This window comes from Corythoichthys intestinalis, chromosome 9 (assembly GCF_030265065.1).
Source record: "Corythoichthys intestinalis isolate RoL2023-P3 chromosome 9, ASM3026506v1, whole genome shotgun sequence".
Taxonomy (NCBI): Eukaryota; Metazoa; Chordata; class Actinopteri; order Syngnathiformes; family Syngnathidae; genus Corythoichthys; species Corythoichthys intestinalis.
The window spans coordinates 24524806-24544429 of record NC_080403.1 but is presented as its reverse complement, the minus strand read 5'-3'; the positions used below and the strand labels follow the sequence as shown (position 1 = coordinate 24544429).

At 36.6% G+C, this 19624-nt stretch overlaps 1 protein-coding gene across 3 annotated transcripts in view; it reads left to right on the top strand.

The window, feature by feature from the left end:
• Window positions 1-19624, top strand: part of LOC130922043 (anti-Muellerian hormone type-2 receptor-like) — a 36863-nt gene that overhangs the window by 6991 nt on the left and 10248 nt on the right. The window contains exons 3-8 of one of the 3 annotated variants that reach the window (XM_057846531.1): window positions 2196-2357; window positions 6160-6249; window positions 11217-11299; window positions 11358-11579; window positions 18013-18127; window positions 18202-18341. In XM_057846531.1, coding sequence (XP_057702514.1) covers window positions 2196-2357; window positions 6160-6249; window positions 11217-11299; window positions 11358-11579; window positions 18013-18127; window positions 18202-18341 — 812 coding nt within the window. The remainder of the gene's footprint in view (window positions 1-2195; window positions 2358-6159; window positions 6250-11216; window positions 11300-11357; window positions 11580-18012; window positions 18128-18201; window positions 18342-19624) is intronic. The other 2 variants (XM_057846533.1, XM_057846534.1) reach the window with 2 other exon arrangements.

The following is a 19624-nucleotide window of genomic DNA, read 5'->3' as shown; positions in this document are numbered from 1 at the left end:
CATATCATGAGATCGTTATCGTGAGCCTTGTATAGCAAATTGTATCGTATCGTGAGGTACCCACCCCTAGTTGTCAGTGCTAAATACTGAAGGCAAGTTAACTCGCATAGTTTATGAACACAGTTAATTATTCAAACACACATTAATTCATTCCCAATGAGGTCATATAAATTAGTTGCCTGGCATGGCCAGACTATTCTCCCTGTATTTTTCAAACACTGTGAGAAATAGTCTGGGACCCAGCCCATTAACAGCCTCTCGATCAAGTACAAAATCAACCGTCCAATCAGATTCGTTTATTTGCGTGACGTTGTCTGAGCAAGTAACGTCACTCTTGCGCGCCGAAAGTCGTCACTACAACAACACAGATGGAGAACAGCAGAGCCGAGAATATCTTCCATTCCGCGGTAAAACCAGTTTTAAATGACCAAAACCACATCGACACAAGACGTTGACAACAGTCAACATGACTCGCGCTAGCCATGTTGAATAAACTTCTCCATTCTCCGCTCACGCTAATTACTTGTCGCTTTAACAACGTCACGTCTGCCCGTCGCTGATTGGTCCACTCCGCTGTCTGTTTGCTGTGGCTTGCTCTGCCCTCGGAATTTGTTTCGCCGGACGGTCACCAGACTCAATCGCTGGAACAGCGGTGAGTCTGGTATACCAGGCAAATAAATTAGTATTTCTTTTATATGGCACTACATTTAAAATAAAAGTGTTTCTAAATGCTAGAATTCATTATCACATTATATGACAATGTGATTTATCATTCTCACATGATAAATCGTGATGAAAATGTGTAATCAATGCTGTCTTACTTGAAATACATACAGTGCCCTCCATAATTATTGGCACCCCTGGTTAAGATGTGTTTTTTAGCTTCTAATAATTTTTTTTATTTATTTTTTTATTCAAATAATATGGGACCTTAATGGAAAAAAGAGAAAAATCCAACCTTCAATACAAGTGCATTTATTCAGTGGGGAAAAAATCCCACATAAACAAAATTAATATTTGACATCAAATAATGTGTGTCACAATTATTAGCACCCCTAGTGTTAATACTTTGTACAAGCCCCTTTTGCCAACAAAACAGCACCTAATCTTCTCTTATAATGTTTCCCAAGCTTGATTTTGTGTCTGGTGAACCATTTCTGTGTAGATTTGGCCATATGTTTAGGGTCATTGTCTTGCTGAAAGACTCAGTGACGACCCATCTTCAGCTTTCGGGCAGAGGGCAACAGATTTTGATTTAAAACGTCCTGGTATTTCAAAGCATTCATGATGCCATGCACCCTAACAAGGTTCCCAGGGCCTTTGGAAGCGAAACAGCCCCACAGCATCACTGACCCACCCCCATACTTCACAGTGGGTATGAGGTGCTTTTCAGCATGTGCATCTTTCGTGGCACGCCAGACCCACTTAGAGTGTTTGTTGCCAAAAAGCTCAATCTTGGTCTCATCTGACCAGATCACGCCGTCCCAGGCTTCAACTGGGACCAAGATTGAGCTTGGTCTCATCTGACCAAAGCACACGGTCCGAGGCTTCAACTGTTTTTTATATTGTTTTTTATAATACAAGTGTGCCCAATACTACGTTTGGATTTTAGATTACATGTAATTACAATGTTTTAATAATGTAATATACAATATTTTTTTGTTATTTTATGTATATTAATGAATAAAGAAATCATACATTAATAGTCTTAATAAAAGAAAATTAATAACATTATAAATTGTAAAAAACAAAACAAAAATACTGATTATGGCCCCAAATAATAATCTTAAATTTATTATTATTATGTTGTTGTTGTTTTTTTTTTTATTTCAGAGTATCTGACTCTTTGTCTGCCATTGACATCCTCACTGTCCATTTCATTTGAACTGGGACAATTGGCTGTCCAATTGGCTGGTTTGTCCGTCCAAACCATTTTGACTGGGAGGGAAAATGGTCTAGACGAATTGTGCCATCAATGGGAGCCAATAAGTTAAATGAGTAATGAATGAGTAAAGCCTAAATCCTCAAAAGATTAGTCAAAACTATGCAAAATTGAATATCACAGCATTTGTGAGGTCATTCATCTAATATTAAACATTGATCTTGAAAGTACACTATTCATTGCAACTTCAATCTTGAAGATATTAAGCCTACTTTGTCGGTCTGTTTCTTAACCACGTCATCTCCTGTTTAAGCGTGCGATTCAGTGGAAAAGTCTTGCCCGGATGCAGTGTGTAAGGCGCAGCCCTGCTTAAACAACAAGATGGTCAAGTGTGTGTGCAACACGGACATGTGCAACCGCAACCTCACCTGGAGCGAGACGCCGCATGAGCCTCAACCGTCCTCCAGATCCGTTGGTATGATCCTAACATCCAGCCAACGCGCTCTCTCCTCGCACAGTGTCAAAACGAGACATTACGCCCTAGTGTGAAGGTGTCAAACTCGCGGCCCAGGGGCCAGATCTAGCACACCACCATTTTGTGTGGCATGTGAAAGTAAATCAAGTGTCTTCTTTTACATGAAAAAGAATTTCAATCAAAATTTCTGTTGTACTCAATGTAAAACTCAAGGACTACAGAATGTTTTTCCCTTTTTAAAATAATTCACCTTTTTAATCTAAAAGTAGGGCTACAACTCACTATTATTCTTATAATTTATTATTTAATATATTATTATTTATAAAAAGATTTTTTTAGCACAGCTTCCTGACTTATCTGTAGTCAACAACTGTACTGTTTTAAGTACTTAAAACTTTTCAATAAAGATTCTAAGTATTAAAAAAAATTCTCAGTACACAAATCAGACAAAAGTCATCTTCATTCAAATAATTCAGTTTTTTCTTGTGGGCATAGCGCTGATATAAGTTGTGCCAATGACATTTATTTTCTTTAAACAAACTAAACAATAAAATCGAATGAGGAGGAGGCAGATTGTAATGAATCAATTTTTTGGATCAGTTTTTCATAAATACAATCCAAATCCAATTTCAAAGCACACTCTCTTGTATGACAATTTACAGTTTGAGTTTGTGTTGAAAGGAGACTCCAAGACGTTATATGAATGGGTTTATGTGTGTGGTTTCTTTATAAAAAGAAATGAGACAACTTTACTCTTTAACAATAACTGAAGTGCTAATATGCTTCTCCAAAACATAATACAAACGGACACTTAAGACACTGATTAGCATAATTGCTAACTAGCTTAGCTCCCTGTGCTAAGCAGTACCATCTAGTCACCAAAGAATACAAGCAATGCAATTAGCTTCATTTACTTACCTCTGACGGAGGCACACTAGATATAACAACACAAAAGACAATCTAATTCTCAGCACTTTGTAAGATTATTAATTCAGCAACCCAAACTGTGTGTAGCAGTGAACTCTCTCTCTCTTGCTCCAATCACTTGCGTGTGCAGCCTCACATTACACGCAAGCAAGGACCCAAATGAGAATGATCATAGCTGCCGGCAAAAATCGATTATCAAATTCGTTAGTAACTAATTTATTAATCGATTTTAATGGACTAGTTGTTGCAGCCTTATTTAAAAGACAAGTTTTTTCATTGCTTTTTTTAAAAAAAATTTATAAGTATACATTTTATTCATTTAAATCAATAATAAACATTCAAATGAAAAAGAAAATGTATTTTCTTTTTTATTAAAAAATGTTAATTCCATAATTTTTGTACTTTAAGGCACACCTGACTATAAGCCGCCACCCAACAAATTTGACACGAAAACTGCATTTGTTCATAGATAAGCCACATTGGACTATAAGCCGCAGCTGTCCTCGCTGAATTATGGGATATTTACACCAAAATATATGAACTGGTAACACTTTATTTGACAGTGGCATCATACGACTGTCATAAGACCAAATGAACCACCATGAAGTTTAGAACCAATTGGCTGCAAAGCTTCATTGCTTCAAGAAGCATCATTTGGCCATCACTGCTCCCTTGTGGGAGACAGTCAACCTCTGATGCCACCTGCTGTCAACACTGTTGTCATCCAACATGCCTCCAAGCATGCATTGCAGCACTACAGATGTAAATAATAGAATTTCATCTTCAGTGCTAATTATTTTTTCAGTTACTGTTGCAGTTGTTTCATTAATTGCTAGTTATGGTATTTGGTAACATATTATTTGACAGTGGCGCCATAAGACTGTCATTAGACAATCATAATTATGACATGACACTGTCATGAGCATTAATAAATGCTTATAACAGATGTGATTTAGTGTTATCCAGCAAATTATCTCACTTTTGAATGGATGTAAAAGATCCGAGCTGGACATAGAGTTTGTGACATAATTTGGATGACGTTTAATGACATTTGTCATAAGCATTCAGTAATGCCCACGACAGTGTGATTTCATAATTATGACGGTTTTATGACAGTCTTAGGACGCAGCTGTCAAAGTGTTACCGATTAACCCAAATAAATCGACAAATAAGCCACAGTGGACAATAAGCCGCTGGATTCTAAATGAATTGAAGGGAAAAAGAAGCGTCTTACAACGAAAATTACAGTAGATTAAAAAAAAAAATACAAATGAAAAATATATAATCAACTATCAAAATAGGTGTCAGCTCATGTAATAATCGAGTACTTGTCAATTAGTCGAAAAATCATGGCAGCCCTAGTTGGCAAAAATGTTGGCCCTCTGAAGGAAACAACAAAGATGAGTTTGTCATATTTATGAATGAACTCTAATCTGAGAAACTTTCACTTCAAGGTTTGCATCACTAACTCATTCTCTGCCATTAACACTGACAAACAAGGCATTCATTTAAGTTGCTGGTTGCCATTGACGGTACTAGACAGCCCTGCCATTTTGACACACAGGCAATACAGCAAATACTCTTTCATTATTATTAGTGTCATTTTATTTCTTATTTATCACTTTTAGAGTTATTATGGGCTATAACTACAGTTCATTTGTTTTTATTTAATTCAACTTCATTTTTAATGATATATTGCTGATTCATAAAAAAATATATCTACCGTATTTTTCGGACTACTGTAGAAGTTGCACCTGAGTATAAGTCGCACCAGCCCAAAAATGCGCAATGAAGAGGAAAAAAAAAAACGTTTAAGTCGTATTTTTGGCCTAAATTTACTTAATAAAATCCAACACATAGAATAGATACAGTGTCATCTTAAAAGGCAATTTAAAATAAAAATACAATAAAGAACAACATGCTGAATAAGTGTAAAGTATGATAATGTTACATGATGCATGAACAACGAAATGCGAACGTGGCCGGTATGTTAACTATTAAGAATTATTCAGATAACTATAGCATAAAGAACATGCTTACAAGTTTACCAAATCATCAGTGTCACTCCAAAACACCAAAATAACAGGTGAAATGATATAATAATATGTTAATAATTTCACACATAAGTCGCTCCAGAGTATAAGTTGCACCCCCAGCCAAACTGTTAAAAAAACTGCGACTTATAGTCCGAAAAATACGGTGTGTATATATATACTGGACTGTCTCAGAAAATTAGAATACACAATATTCTAATCCTGACTGTCTAAATTCCTGACTGTCTCAGGAAATTAGAATATTGTGTATTCTAATTTCCTGAGACAGTCCTGTATATATACACAGGACTGTCTCAAAAAATTAGAATATTGTGTATTCTAATTTTCTGAGACAGTCCAGTATATATATATATATATATATATATATATATATATATATATATATATATATATATATATATATATATATATATATATATATATATATATAAACGTAATGATACATAAATAAATAAATTCATTAAATTAACATAAGTAAGAACTAGTGTCCACATATGTGGATATTAAATATTGAGTAATGTAGGCCACAATATTAATACATGGTATTGTATAAGTTTGGCCAACATGACCTAAAATGTGATGATCACGTTTTAGGACACCAGATCTTCATGAGGCCAATTTTTTTCAAATTACCAGCCAAAATAGTCACTTGCCCTATAAGGGATGGCTGGAATATATCTTTTGCCATTTTGCCAAGCCCCATAAGTACAGCAGAACATCTTAATATATCATTTTCTGACCCATGTGCCTTTTGCGTCCAAATTAAAGGCCTGAAACTTTTCCCATTGTTGGTAAAGCTGACACTTGTTTTGTATTTCCAGGTAAAACTTGGGTCGTCATTGTTGCCATTGTGCCGGTGGTTTGCCTGGCCATTGCGGCTGTACAATGGAGACGTGTGTCACAACACAAAAGTAAACTTTTTCTTTCATTTCACGCTGTATTCAAAGTGCCGACTGTGACTTGCGCTCCTTCTGTTTTGATTTTCAATCTCATCCACGATCGTTCGTCCTCGTTTTTTACTCATTGAAGATGAAAGAAAAACAGTGGGAGGTATTTTACCCCACGCATTTCTTTTGTGCGGCCTTGCAACTGTTTCTTTCTGTACAGGGTCGACCTTGGTGCTTATCTCCGCTCTTATGCTTGTTTCACGCATCTGAGCTCGTTTTATTTCCACAAATAGACATAGTAATTGATGGCATTTCCCCATGAAACACTCCGCGTTACATTTACAATATTATTAAATCAAATAAAAGTGTTTGCTGGTGCTTTGTTTTTAATTTCCTTCATAGACTTCATAATGATATTGACAGGACACGGGGCGTGGGGCCGATTAATAGGGGGGCCTATCTCAGTCAAAGCTGACCGAGTGGAAACTAGAGGTGGGAATCTTTTGGCACCTAACAATTCGATTACGATTCAGAGGCTCCGATTCGATTATAAATCGATTATTGATGTTAATATCCACCCCCCCACCCCCCCCCACCCCGTTTTTAATTTTTTGCACATTACTTTCAAAATTGTTCAAAAATCCTCTCAGGCTAAACCAAACTAATATTTCAGTATCAAGTTAACAGTTAAAAACAGAAAATATAATACTCAAGTCCCATTCTGTATCAGCAGCTTTAAACTACATTCAATTAATTTAATGATGTGAATCAACTGTTAAAGTTGTTAAAATGGCTCCCGTTACTTTTCCATAGTTTTCCATAATTTCCCTTATGTCTACTTTGGACATGTCAGTTTTAAAACTGTTTCATCATTTAAAGATGGATTCAAGTTAGGATTTTGCCGATTTAGGTGTATTTTAGATAAAAAGTTTATTACGTTTGCTACAACAGAGCCTTCTAGAGAAGTCTACTGCTTTAAGATGGCGGGTGTTAACAACGCGGCATTTACTAAACGGCAAGTCAGTCATTTTGCATCTAGTTCTTTTTACATGTTTTAACTACACCGTCGTCTGTCATTTTGCATCTAGTTCTACATACAGTATATGTGATATCGACTATAGCCGTATGTGGCCGTATGTTTGTAGCAGCAAGCAACTGGGCGTTGTTTGAATCAGCTGTCGGCCGCAGTCAGGTATTATTGTTTTTTTTTTTTATCTAGCGGCATGAGTTGAACATGATATTTACTCTCGGTCTGTTCCTCATTGCGTCCCGAAGACCACGCTGACTGTGTTTTAGGTCTGCTTTACCTGGTATAATTCAATAATCGGAATTTGGATGTTTGTGAATCGTTCTCGAATCTTCCTCGGCCGAATCGCGAATAATCTAAGAATCGGAAATTTCACACGCCTCTAGTGGAAACACAGACAAAAAGCTTTTTACATTGAAAATTCTTGTGAATAAATGCTTAAATCCCTGAATTCTTTATAGATATGGACGTAAAACAGTCTCAGTTCTTTGTTAAAAAACCAAAGAACCAGGCAGTTGGCATTTATTTTACGTAAATATATCGAATGTACTGCTAGTCTTTAAGTCACTGTAGCGCCGCCTTATCATTACGAAGAGCTTTTTACGTTGAAATTTCTTGTGAATAAATGCTTACTTAAATCTAGGGCTGCAGCTATCAAATATTTTAGTAATCGAGTATTCGACTGAAAATTTTATCGATTAATCGAGTAATCGGATGAAAAATACATTAGAAAATAAGACGTTTCATCTAGTATTGAACCATTTTCAGTCAATCAATGTCTTTATTTTCGATGTACACTGTTGAAAACAGCCAACAATTGCATCTCAGATGTGACTAGAAAAAAAATTCTCTGCTTTCACTCAAAAAACTTCTCGATCTTATTTAAAAAAAAAAAAAAAAAAAAACATTTATCTAAAAATGTAATTACGCTTGATAACACACATCACTTAAAAGCTTGGTGTTTTTAATTTACATGTTTCAATTGAATTTCCATTTGTGTCAAGCTATTTTTAACTTAGGTTAGGTTTTGAGTTAGTCTAAAGTTTACTGTAAGTCCTGATAGGATTTTGAGTTTTAGCAGTGTTCAAAATAAATGTATGATACCTGCTGTATTGGAGCACATTAGGGACCAGTGCTACTTGGCGTTTTATGCAGCAATGACTACTGAGCTAAAATTGACAGTTAGCATTTTTATTTTACACCCCATCACTCAACATTGCTATGTTTTCACAGATTAAATAAAGCCTGTATGTAAGACACGTTAGCCACGCATCGACAGTGGTCATAATTATTAGGAACGTAGCCCTCCGCAGGGTGAATGTTAAAGGCTAACGTTATGTGATCGAGTGACAGTTACGTTATATTTATTAGTGCTGAGAAGTCTGCTGCTTTAAAATTGTGGCTGCTTACTAACGCCACCCAGACACGGCCGAGTCTGTCATTTTGCATCTAGTTCCAAATACATGCGATATCTATGAGACGCATCAGACGCTACCTGCTACCACCGTAGCATCATACATGCGGGTGTAGTTTTTAGCAACGTCAGCGTAGTTTGTAGCGACTGTCGGCTGCAATAAGGTTTTTTTATTTTATTGCTTCTTCCTCTACGAACGTGACGTCAGCGCGTTGTCCCGCATTAAAAGTAGTCCAGGCAAAACGTGATGCTTAGAGCTGGCAAAATTAAGCGATTCTTCGAGGTGAATAAATTACTCGGATCAGTTTTTAAACACGAGTTATTCGAGTTGCTCGAGTATTCGTTTCAGCTCTACTTAAATCCCTGAATTCTTTATAGATATGGACGTAAAATAGGAGCGATGTCCCGATCGATCGGGATGCCGATCGATCGGGTCGATCACGTCATTTTCAAAGTATCGGAATCGGCAAAAAAATATCGGCTATGCCTTTTTTTAATATATATATATTTTTTAATTGTTTTCTAATTGTATTTAACGTTACAGACATAATATGTTACACTCATCCAGAGTCTTTAGTTTAGGCTTAAGGTAGGGTTATCAAATTTATCCTGATAACGGCGGTAATTAATTTTTTAAAAAATGTATCACGTTAAAATATTTACCACAATTAATGCATGCACTGCACGACCCACTCACGCATTGTCACATTTAATCTGTAATGGCACCTCTTTACCTATATAGAGAGATAAAGGGCAGCGTAAAATGAGTAGAGTGAATTTTGGCAACCTTTTTTTAATTGGCTAAAACCTTACAATCCCTCTCCCTAAGATTAGAAATATCGTGGAAAGCAATGTGGGGAAGCAAGGTAGCAATTGATCTTTTTCTTAACCCCTTATTTTATTTCCCAACGCAGAGAAGATATATCAATTGGTAGCACTGCACACAGTCATGGTTCCACTTCCCATCATGCAGTTGGACATGGCTACAGTATCATTTACTGAAAGCTCGACAAATAAACTAGATGGCAATATTTAGTCACAATATACAAAGTCACAAGTCTTTCTATCCGTGGATCCCTCTCACAGAAAGAATGTTAATAATGTAAATGCCATCTTGAGGATTTATTGTCATAATAAACAAATACAGTACGTATGTACTGTATGTTGAATGTATATATTCGTCCGAGTTTTATTCATTTTTTTCTTAATGCATTGCCAAAATGTATATGATCGGGAAAAATTATCGGGAATGATTGGAATTGAATCGGGAGCAATAAAAAGCAATCGGATCGGGAAATATCGGGATCGGATCGGGAGCAAAAAAACATGATCGGAACAACCCAATAAAACAGTCTCGATTCTTTGTTAAAAAGCAAAGAACCGGGCATTTAGCATTTATTTTACGTAAATATGTCGAATGTGCTGATAGTCTTTAAGCCACTGTAGCGGCGCCTTATCACCACAAAGAGCTTTTTGCATTGAAAATTGTTGTGAATAAATGCTTAAATCCCTGAATTCTTTAAATGCTTAAATCCCTGAATTCTTTTTACAGTAGATACGAACATAAAATCTCGATTCTTGGTTAAAAGCAAAAAAAAAAAAAAAAAAAAGGGGGGGGGGGGCAGTTAGCATTTATTTTACGTAAATATTGCAAATTTTGACACCAATGCCGTAGCGGTTAATTTCTCCTATTGATTTTTTTCACGTTTGAAGATGCATGCATTGTACGAAAAATATAATAATTACCTTGAATCCTTGAACAAATCACTCCTGAGACAATCCTTCCTGTTTGGCGATTGATCGCTGCGTGCGTATGTTTGAGAATAACTCCTCTTAATGTGCGCAGGCCCCCTACTTGAAGGCGTGGCGCAGTGTGTGACGGATGTGACCCGTCAATGTAATTATGAAGTCTATGTTTCCTTACTCCTCTGTTTGCAGTCCATAAATGATATGAAGTCAAATTATAGAAATGAAATTATCCTTCCCAGATAATGTCATTTTTTGTAGAAGCTAATTAAAGATGGCATCACATTTTATTCTTACTACAGTAGCAACACAAATGTCCACTTATGCTTTATATTTCAAGTGAGATTCAATTAAAGTTAAAGCAGTGGTGCCATGCTTATTCACAGCTTCCCCGATTTACAGACCATCCCCTCAATTCATCTATTTTTTCTTTTTTATTTTAATCTAATTTGTGTTGTGTGTTTTTTTTTTTTAATTAACTGATATTTGAAAGCCCCTTGGTGGTGGTCATCACCGCGTAATCAAGATTTTTCTTTTTTTAAGGATAAAAAAAAAAGCCCCCGATGCATTTTCAATGGGCATTAATAATTCACAATATCCACTGTGATTTTTGTGTTTAATTTTTTCCCTTTTTTTTAGTCATAATTTCATTTGGTTTTATGTATGTTCCTTGGTGGTGCTTCATCACCGCTAATTCAAGATTTTTTGGGGTAAAAAAAAAAGCCCGTCTCATGCACATTAGGACCTCTGTCGCCGTCAGTGGCATCAAATGAGTTATCTACATGTTAACTCTGCTTATTCTAGAAAATTCCCAAGCTTCCCTTCACGTTTCTCCTAGTCCCCATCAAACAATGCAGCTTGACGTGACTGATGTTCAACTGCAGGAGGTAAACTGCTTGTGTGTCAAATCTTGCCACAAAGTACTCATTCACCTGCATCTCTTAGATGGTGGCACAGGGGAGTTTTGCCACGGTGTGGCGAGGAACATACCAAGGGTCCACAGTGGCTGTGAAAGTCATCCCAGCTACCTCCAAACAGGCTTTCGCCACTGAGAAGGATGTGTACGAGCTCCCGTTGATGAGGCACGCCGCCATCATCCACTTCCTCGGAGCTGGGAGAAGGTCATGTGACGGTAGCTGGCTCCTCGTGCTGCAAATGGCTGAATATGTGAGTGGTAAAATTGCGGCATTGGGATAACCTTTAGGGCAGGAGTGTCCAAACTTTTTGCAAAGGGGGCCAGATTTGGCGTGTTAAAAATATGGGGGGCCGACCTTGGCTGACGTCCTTTACGTATAACAATATATTTAAGCAAAATTTAGCTAGCCATTCAGTGTGTCACATTTGCTTTATTATTTTTTTAATGAATAATTTCAACAATCTCGCAACTAGCCTTTGCGGCATTCTCTTTTGACTCTCGGGCTCTGTGAAATTAAACTAGCTTCAAGTTGCTTCAATTTCTCGCTGCGTATCTTCCCTGTAATCTTGTCGTACATGTCAGCGTGTCTTGTTTGGTAATATCGCCTCACATTGAAATCTTTAAAAACAGCGACTGTCTCTTTGCAAATGAGGCAAGACACAGTTGTTGCGTATTTTAGTGAAGAAATAGTCCAATTTCCACCTATTCTAGAAGCGTTGGCCGTCACAGTCAACTTTTTTTTTTTTTTGTTGATTGTCGCCATTTTAGAAAATGGAAGTAATGGGTCACACGGAGTAATATTGCTTACCCCTTAAATACCTGCAACATGAAACAATTATCAGAGAATCCCAAAATGTGAAAAATAAGGTCCTAATGAAACCTATTTTTCAAATTTGTAAAAGAAAAGTCAAAATGAATATGTGTAATAAGTGTTCTAATATCAACAGTACAACCCATGCTAAATCATGTTTTTTTTCTCATGGAACCTGCAGATACATGTGTTGACTTGCATCCATCATTTTTTTTTTCCCAAAAAGAAATGTCGAAATTCTAAATCTGTCTCAAAATCATGAATATTTAGGTTTATCAAATGTGATACATTTGGCAATAAAGGGTTAAAGTGCTGCTGCCTTTTAGTGGGTAAATGAGGAGCAGCATTTTGTGTGTAAGCTACTTCATATGCTGGTTGCAGTACTGCTGACCAATTTATTAAGTCTGTGTATGGGCCAGACGTTATTGATTTTATGACAGAGGCTGGGGGCCGGATGAAATTTGACCACGGGCCGCATTTGGCCCCCGGGCCGGACTTTGGACATGTCTGCTTTAGGGTGTTTGCAATCGATTTAACAGTGTTTAGGTCACGTTTTTAAAGCATTTTAGTAAATTTCAAAATGTTTACTTTTAGTGACTACAGTGATCCCTTGCTACTTTGCGCTTCAAACTTCGCACCTTCAGTCCATGGCAGATTTTTTCCGATAAAATAAATAAATAAATAAACAAACAAACAAATAAACACAGATGAGCCGTCCCGAGCCGATCACATAGGGGCCGTTTACATGGTGCCTCTCCGAGAATACGAAAAATTTCAAATATGCATTTGCATTTGCGTCTCCATTTGAACAATGTCGCAATTTGGCATGAAAACGATGTAGTATTCATGCCAGGCCCGAGGGGGCAGTGCAGATTTACAGGGCGACAGAGAATGATGCACTTTGACCCCACCAAGCTCCCTCAGCCCGGAAAAAAAAATGCCCGCCCACTCAAAGCAATGTCATTTTTCTTTTGTTCAAAAAGGCACAAAAATTGAAACGTTCAACATATATAATTTAAAAATATTATTTAAATAGTAAATTAAAGCCGACATTCCGCCATATTTGCTGTCTTTAATGTTTAGTAGCACCGCTGCGCACGCCCAATGTGACGTTTACGAGTGCTGACGTTACGGCGCGGTCTCGCGCCACAGGAGCCTTTGATATGCATGCCGAGGAAGCCCCCCTCAACCCCCCGCAATCAGATTCTTCCACTTTGGAGGCAGGATTCTGAATTTTTCGTCTTCGCCGACACCATATGCATGCGAGGGGAGTCCGCTACTCAGTCATTGCGTCTTTGTGTCGCCATGTAAACTGCCCCATAGTCTCACTCTCTCTCCTGCTGTTCTTTGTTGGTCAGGAAGTGCACTTGAGTGTCTTTTTAAAGTTAACGATGATTGACAGATGTTTAATGTTTGATCTTGCTACAGATACTTGGAAGCCGAAGCTCCAGAGCGCCGCATGCATCAATCATCGTTTAACTTGTTAAACAGTTGCTTTGGCAACTCATTGTATGTAAGTGAGCAGCTTGAACGGATTTGGGTGGACTCACTAAATGAAGCATTGAACAAAGACAAGCATTTTTCTACTTTATTCTTGTTTGAAAATTATTCGATGGGACAGTAACATGTTTACAACCAATAATTATTACATTTTAAGTACTTAAAAATAATTTATTAAAATATGTACAGTATTTATACAAGTTTTTTTTTTATTGTACTTTTGGAAAAAAAAGTGAAAAAATGTCTTGTGTACCTCTTTCCAGTGGTAAATCTGAATAAGTACATTGAACACACACACACCAAAAAATGTTTGGGGCGTGGGGAGGTGCTACTTCGCGGTTTTTCACCTATCGTGGCGGGTTATGGTTTTAGGTGGTATTTCAGTAGGTTTGAGAACATTTAGATCACTTTTAGGTTGTGCTAGCTGTATGGCCTGGCGTTGCTCGGGTTTGTGTAACGTGAATGCAATACAACCGAATCGCAGATAAAACATACCGTCTTTGGAGATGCAGCTGTATTGTAGTAAATAGTAAAAAGACAGCATAAAGTGGTTAATGCGCTATCGCTTTTCCATCACTGTGTACCGTATGAATATCCAGCCAAAATGAATCCCTTAGTAATATTCCGGAAAACAGTATATTTGTTTTAAAACCCAGCGTCTTGCTGTGGATTATGCATATGCAAAGCCATCATCACAGCACATTTAAAGTTGTACATGAAACCGTAAACTTTGAAAGCCAACTATATAAGTAAATGTACCTAAGAATACCGAAGTCACATTGTATAGATAATCTACATACATTTATTTAGGACTACGTAACCATATTTTAATATTGTTATTTATGTCATTAAAGTTGTACTGAGAGCCAAATATTTTTCGAATGAATGTTACTTGGCAAAAAATAGTTGGAGAACTAGAAGGCTTATTTATCTTATATGTAAGTATATTGTACTATAGAGTGCCTAAGTCATATTGTATATGCACATAGTACGTACTTACTTGGGAAAATGTAACCATATTTTCATACTGGTCATTACAGTGGTAATTGGAGAGCCAAATATTTTTGAAGATGTTAGCTGGTGTAAAAGGTTTGAGTACAATCACACGATGACGTTTTAGTCTTGGGTTTCCTTGTTAGTTTTTTTTTAGTTGCCATATGTTTTGGGGAATAAATTAATCTCTCAAGTAGGTATAACCAGGGGTGAAAGTGGTTAGAATTTCTTGCCGGAACTCTCTGTTAAGAAGGCCGCCACGGAGCCAGAATTTTTTTGTTTTTTATGGGGGGGGGTGTTAAACCTCCTATAACCACTGAAATGCAGATAAAACTACTTTTGGCACAGTTATTCCTATAACACATACAAACAAAACATCATTTTCATTCAAAATAGTATTTTTTCAATTATTTGCAAAATAAGTCAACAAAAACAGAAGTATCCCCAACCTCCATCTAATTCCCCCCCCCACATTTCCTAAATGCAAATCCTCAATTTTAACTACTTAATAACATTGGATGTACATTTAAATTGAAGCTAATGTAATTACTTTTTTTTGTTTTTTTTTGTTTTGTTTTTTTTAAGTAAAGATATAACTTACATACAGTACAGGCCAAAAGTTTGGACACACCTAATTCAATGCAACACAAATGAAGGTCCCTAAACCACTGATAAAGCAATAAATTTCACTAATCAACCCTGAAAAGGCATACCTGTGAAGTCAAATACCATTCTAGGTGACTCCCTCTTGAAGCTCATCAAGAGAAAAGCAAGAGTGTACAAAAAGTAATTGGAGCAAAAGGAGGCACTTTAAAGGTTAGAGGTGTGCAAAATTTCCGATTCTTAGATTATTCGCGATTCGGCCGTCAAGAACGATTCACTAACATCCAAATTCCGATTATTGAAATATGCGAAGTAAAGCGGAAGTACACAACACTCAGCGCGCCGCGCGGTCTTCAGGACGGAACGGAGCGAGAGTAGCTAAACATCATGCTTCCCATTACCCGGCCCCTCGGGTAATGCTAATGCTCAACTCATGGCTCTAGCTCAACTCATGCAATGAGATAAAAAAACACAACATACCTGACTGCTGCCGAAAAGCTGCTACAAAGTACATCTATATAATGTTACGGTGGATATCATTTATATAGGACTAGATGCAATATAGATTTGGTAGTGTTAGCAGCACATCTACAAAAAGCTAGATGCGGGCGTTATAAACGGCCACCATCTTAAAGCAGTACACTTCCCTGCAAGGCTGTTGTAGCGAACCTTCCAAGCAAACCTAATTAACTTTTTATCTAAAATACTCCTAAATCGGTAAAATATTGACTTGAATCTATCTTTAAAATAGTTTTAAAACTTTCACATGTCGAAAGTAGACAAAAAGGAAATTATGGAATAACGAGAGCAATTTTAACAAATTTAACGGTTGATTCAAAACATTAAATTAATTGAATGTAGTTTAAAGCTGCTGATACAGAATGGGGACTGGAGTTTTTTATTTAATGTTATTTTTGTATATTTCTTTACTGCTATATGTTAACTTAATACTGAAATAGTAGTGTGGTTTAGCCTGAGAGTATTTTTGAACAATTTTGGAACTAATGTACAAAACATTAAAAAAAAAAAAGAGAGAAAAAAAAAAGGAGGGGGGTGCATCAATAATCGTTTCATAATCGAATCGGAGCCTCTGAATCGTAATCGTAATCGAATTGTTAGGTGCCCAAAGATTCCCAGCTCTATTAAAGATGCAACAATATTATACATGTTTTTAGTTATTTCACCTGTTTTTACTAAGTAGGCTACATAGTTCCACACATGTTCATTCATACTTCTTTTACGTTCAGTGAGAATTTACAATGACACTTGACGAGTCTAAATAAATGATGGACAGTAGATCAAATAAACAAGCCTCCTCAACTCTTTTCTTTCTCGTAAAGCGCTGATCAATTTTCTGTTGCATTGCTCTTTTTTATTGCATCAATTCACCAAGCGTTTTTTTTTTTTTCTACATAGTGTCCTGTCTTCACTAAATGTGAATTTGTTTAGGTTGACAGATAGCAAAACGAGGCAATAGTAGATTTTTTAATTTGAATCTTTTCTTCACTTTTGACGAATCATAAAGCTGCAACACACACATGCACTCATGTTCAAAATGACACACATAAAACAATAAACATTTTACACAAAACAATTGGTGATCATACGTTCCTCCAGTACAATCAATATGTAAATTTAGTAAATCAAATCAGCCCAGTCTGCATAATAAAGTCCGCTAGCTTAGATGCTACGAATGCTAACGTATTCACACTTCTCTCATAGCAAATCGCTAAACATAAACAAGCAAACAGTATCTCCAAACTTAACCATAAATGCCAAAACCAACATACATCAACTGAAACAAATTACAGCTTCAGGTGGGCCGAACCAGAGTAAGTAGCTGTCCCTTAGCCATGTCAGAAACATCTGCTTCTCAGTCATAAAAGGCAAGAGTTCAGACACACCCAACTCCACCACCAGAGGGCATCATATGACAAAATACAATACTTTAAACAAACATTCACGTATAGGATTTTGACAGTTGCCGTCATATTTTCTGGATCAAAGTACCGTTGGAACGGCGTTCCGGGTCGAAAACTCATGCCGGTACGGAGATCCGGCTCGTTCCGGTCCACTTTCACCCCTGGGTATAACGGATGATCTCATCTATATGGTTGGACTCTGGATAGTGACGTATTTGTTTTGAGTTTACAACCAAAATGAAGGAATTGCTAATACTGTATTTTTCGGACTATAAATCGGCTGTGGGTGCGATTTATACTCTGGAGCGACTTATGTGTGAAATTATTGACGCATTATTATATCATTTCACATGTTATCTTGGTGTTTTGGAGTGACACTGATGGTTTAGTAAACTTGTTAGCATGTTCTTTATGCTATAGTTATCTGAATAACTCTTAATAGCTATGTTACGTTAACATACCGGCCAGGTTCGCATTTCGTTGTTCATGCATCATGTAACATCATGTATTATCATACTTTACAGTTATTCAGCATGTTGTTCTATATTGTATTTTTATTTTAAATTGCCTTTCAAGATGACATATCTGTTCTATGTGTTGGATTTTATCAAGTAAATTTCCCCCCCAAAATGCGACTTTTACTCTGGTGCGCCTTATATATGTTTTTTTCCTCTTCGTTGGGAATTTTATGGTTGGTGCAACTTATAGTCCGAAAAATACAGTACTTTTTGCAAGGGCTGTGAAGAGCAAAAATATTGCAATCACAAAGTTTTTTTTTGTCGTAGACAGAATGTGTGTTCCTCTTGTACTGTATGTAAGTGCTTAACAGAATTTTATTTTTGCCATCATTTTAAGGGCTCTCTGCACTCCTTTCTGAATGCCAACGCCAGCAGCTGGCAATTGTCACTCAAGTTGTGCCTGTCTCTATCACAAGGACTCTCCTACCTCCACTTGGATTTGCACACACAAGGTTTTTTCTATAATCACCACAGCTCCATGGTTTTCCAATGTAATAGTAGAATATGTTTTACCGTCATTTTTCAGATGGGCACAAACCATCCGTGGCCCACGGAGACCTCAGCAGCTTTAATGTGCTCGTCCGGGGAGATTGCACCTGTGCCCTGTGTGATTTTGGTAGCGCCACCATCCTGTGCTCGCGCCAGCGCCAAGCAGAAGAGGCAAAGGTGAGTACTAGACTTGACCGGACTAGACTAGTCTAGAAAGCCTGAATTGTTATCGTACAGAGTACGAGATTTAAAGCTTTGTCATAACGTGTACCAAATAAACAAAAGTACAATAAGGATACATATGAACAGATGTTACAATGTACACCGATTGGGAATAAAGTGAATTATTGACTGGCAGCAAGTAGGGCTGGGCGATATGGCCTTAAACATGTATCACGATAAATTGAGCAGATTTATCTCGATAACGATAAATGACGATAAATTCGCCCAAGCGGACTGTTATATAATTTGAAAATCTGAATCAATGCATGAAATACAGATTAACTATTTCTTGTTGATTTATTTACCAGCATTCAATTTGATATACTGTATTTAACAATTGTACATGCAGTCTAAACATTAAATTTATAAAAATTAGGGCTGTCAAAATTATCGCGTTAACTGGCGTTAATTTTTTTAATTAATCACGTTAAAATATTTGACGCAATTAACGCACTTGCCCAGCTCAGACATATTTAAATGTCACTAGAGTGAAAGGCCCACCTGTTAATTGTGTTTTGCGGAGTTTTGCTGCCCTCTGCTGGCGTTTGGGTGCGACTGATTTTATAGTGTAAGTAATTATTGCCATCAACAATGGCGGGCTACTAGTTTATTTTTTGATTGAAAATTTAACAAATTTTATTAAAACAAAAACATTATGAGGGGTTTTAATATAAAATTTCTACAACTGATTTAGAACTGATTTATTGTTATAATAAACAAATACAGTCCTTATGTACCGCATGTTGAAAATATATATCCATCTTGCGTCTTATCTTTCCATTCCAACAATAATTTAGAGAAAAATATGGCATATTATATAGATGGTTTGAATTGCGATTAATTACGATTAATTAATTTTTAAGCTGTAATTAACTCGATTAAAAATTTTAATCGTTTGACAGCCCTAATAAAAATGTATTGTAAGCAATAAGAATTCAAGTATGAACATTTATAACAGCGTGTATGACTTGAACAATGTACATTGTCAAAATCAATATGCCTGTGCAAACATGTAATTGTAACACAAATGACTTGCAGCTTGAACAGTACACTTCAAAAAGACAACTTATTGTTAATGGCTGCTGTGATATAATTATTAAATACAAGTGTTTACTTTATGGTTTAAGGTTTTTTTTCCCCCCCCAGTGCATTTTTTCATAAATGCACGCACAATAAAAATAGCTGGGGCCATTTCTCGGTCATTATAAGTTTCGCCGTTGGATTGTACTTTATGCAGA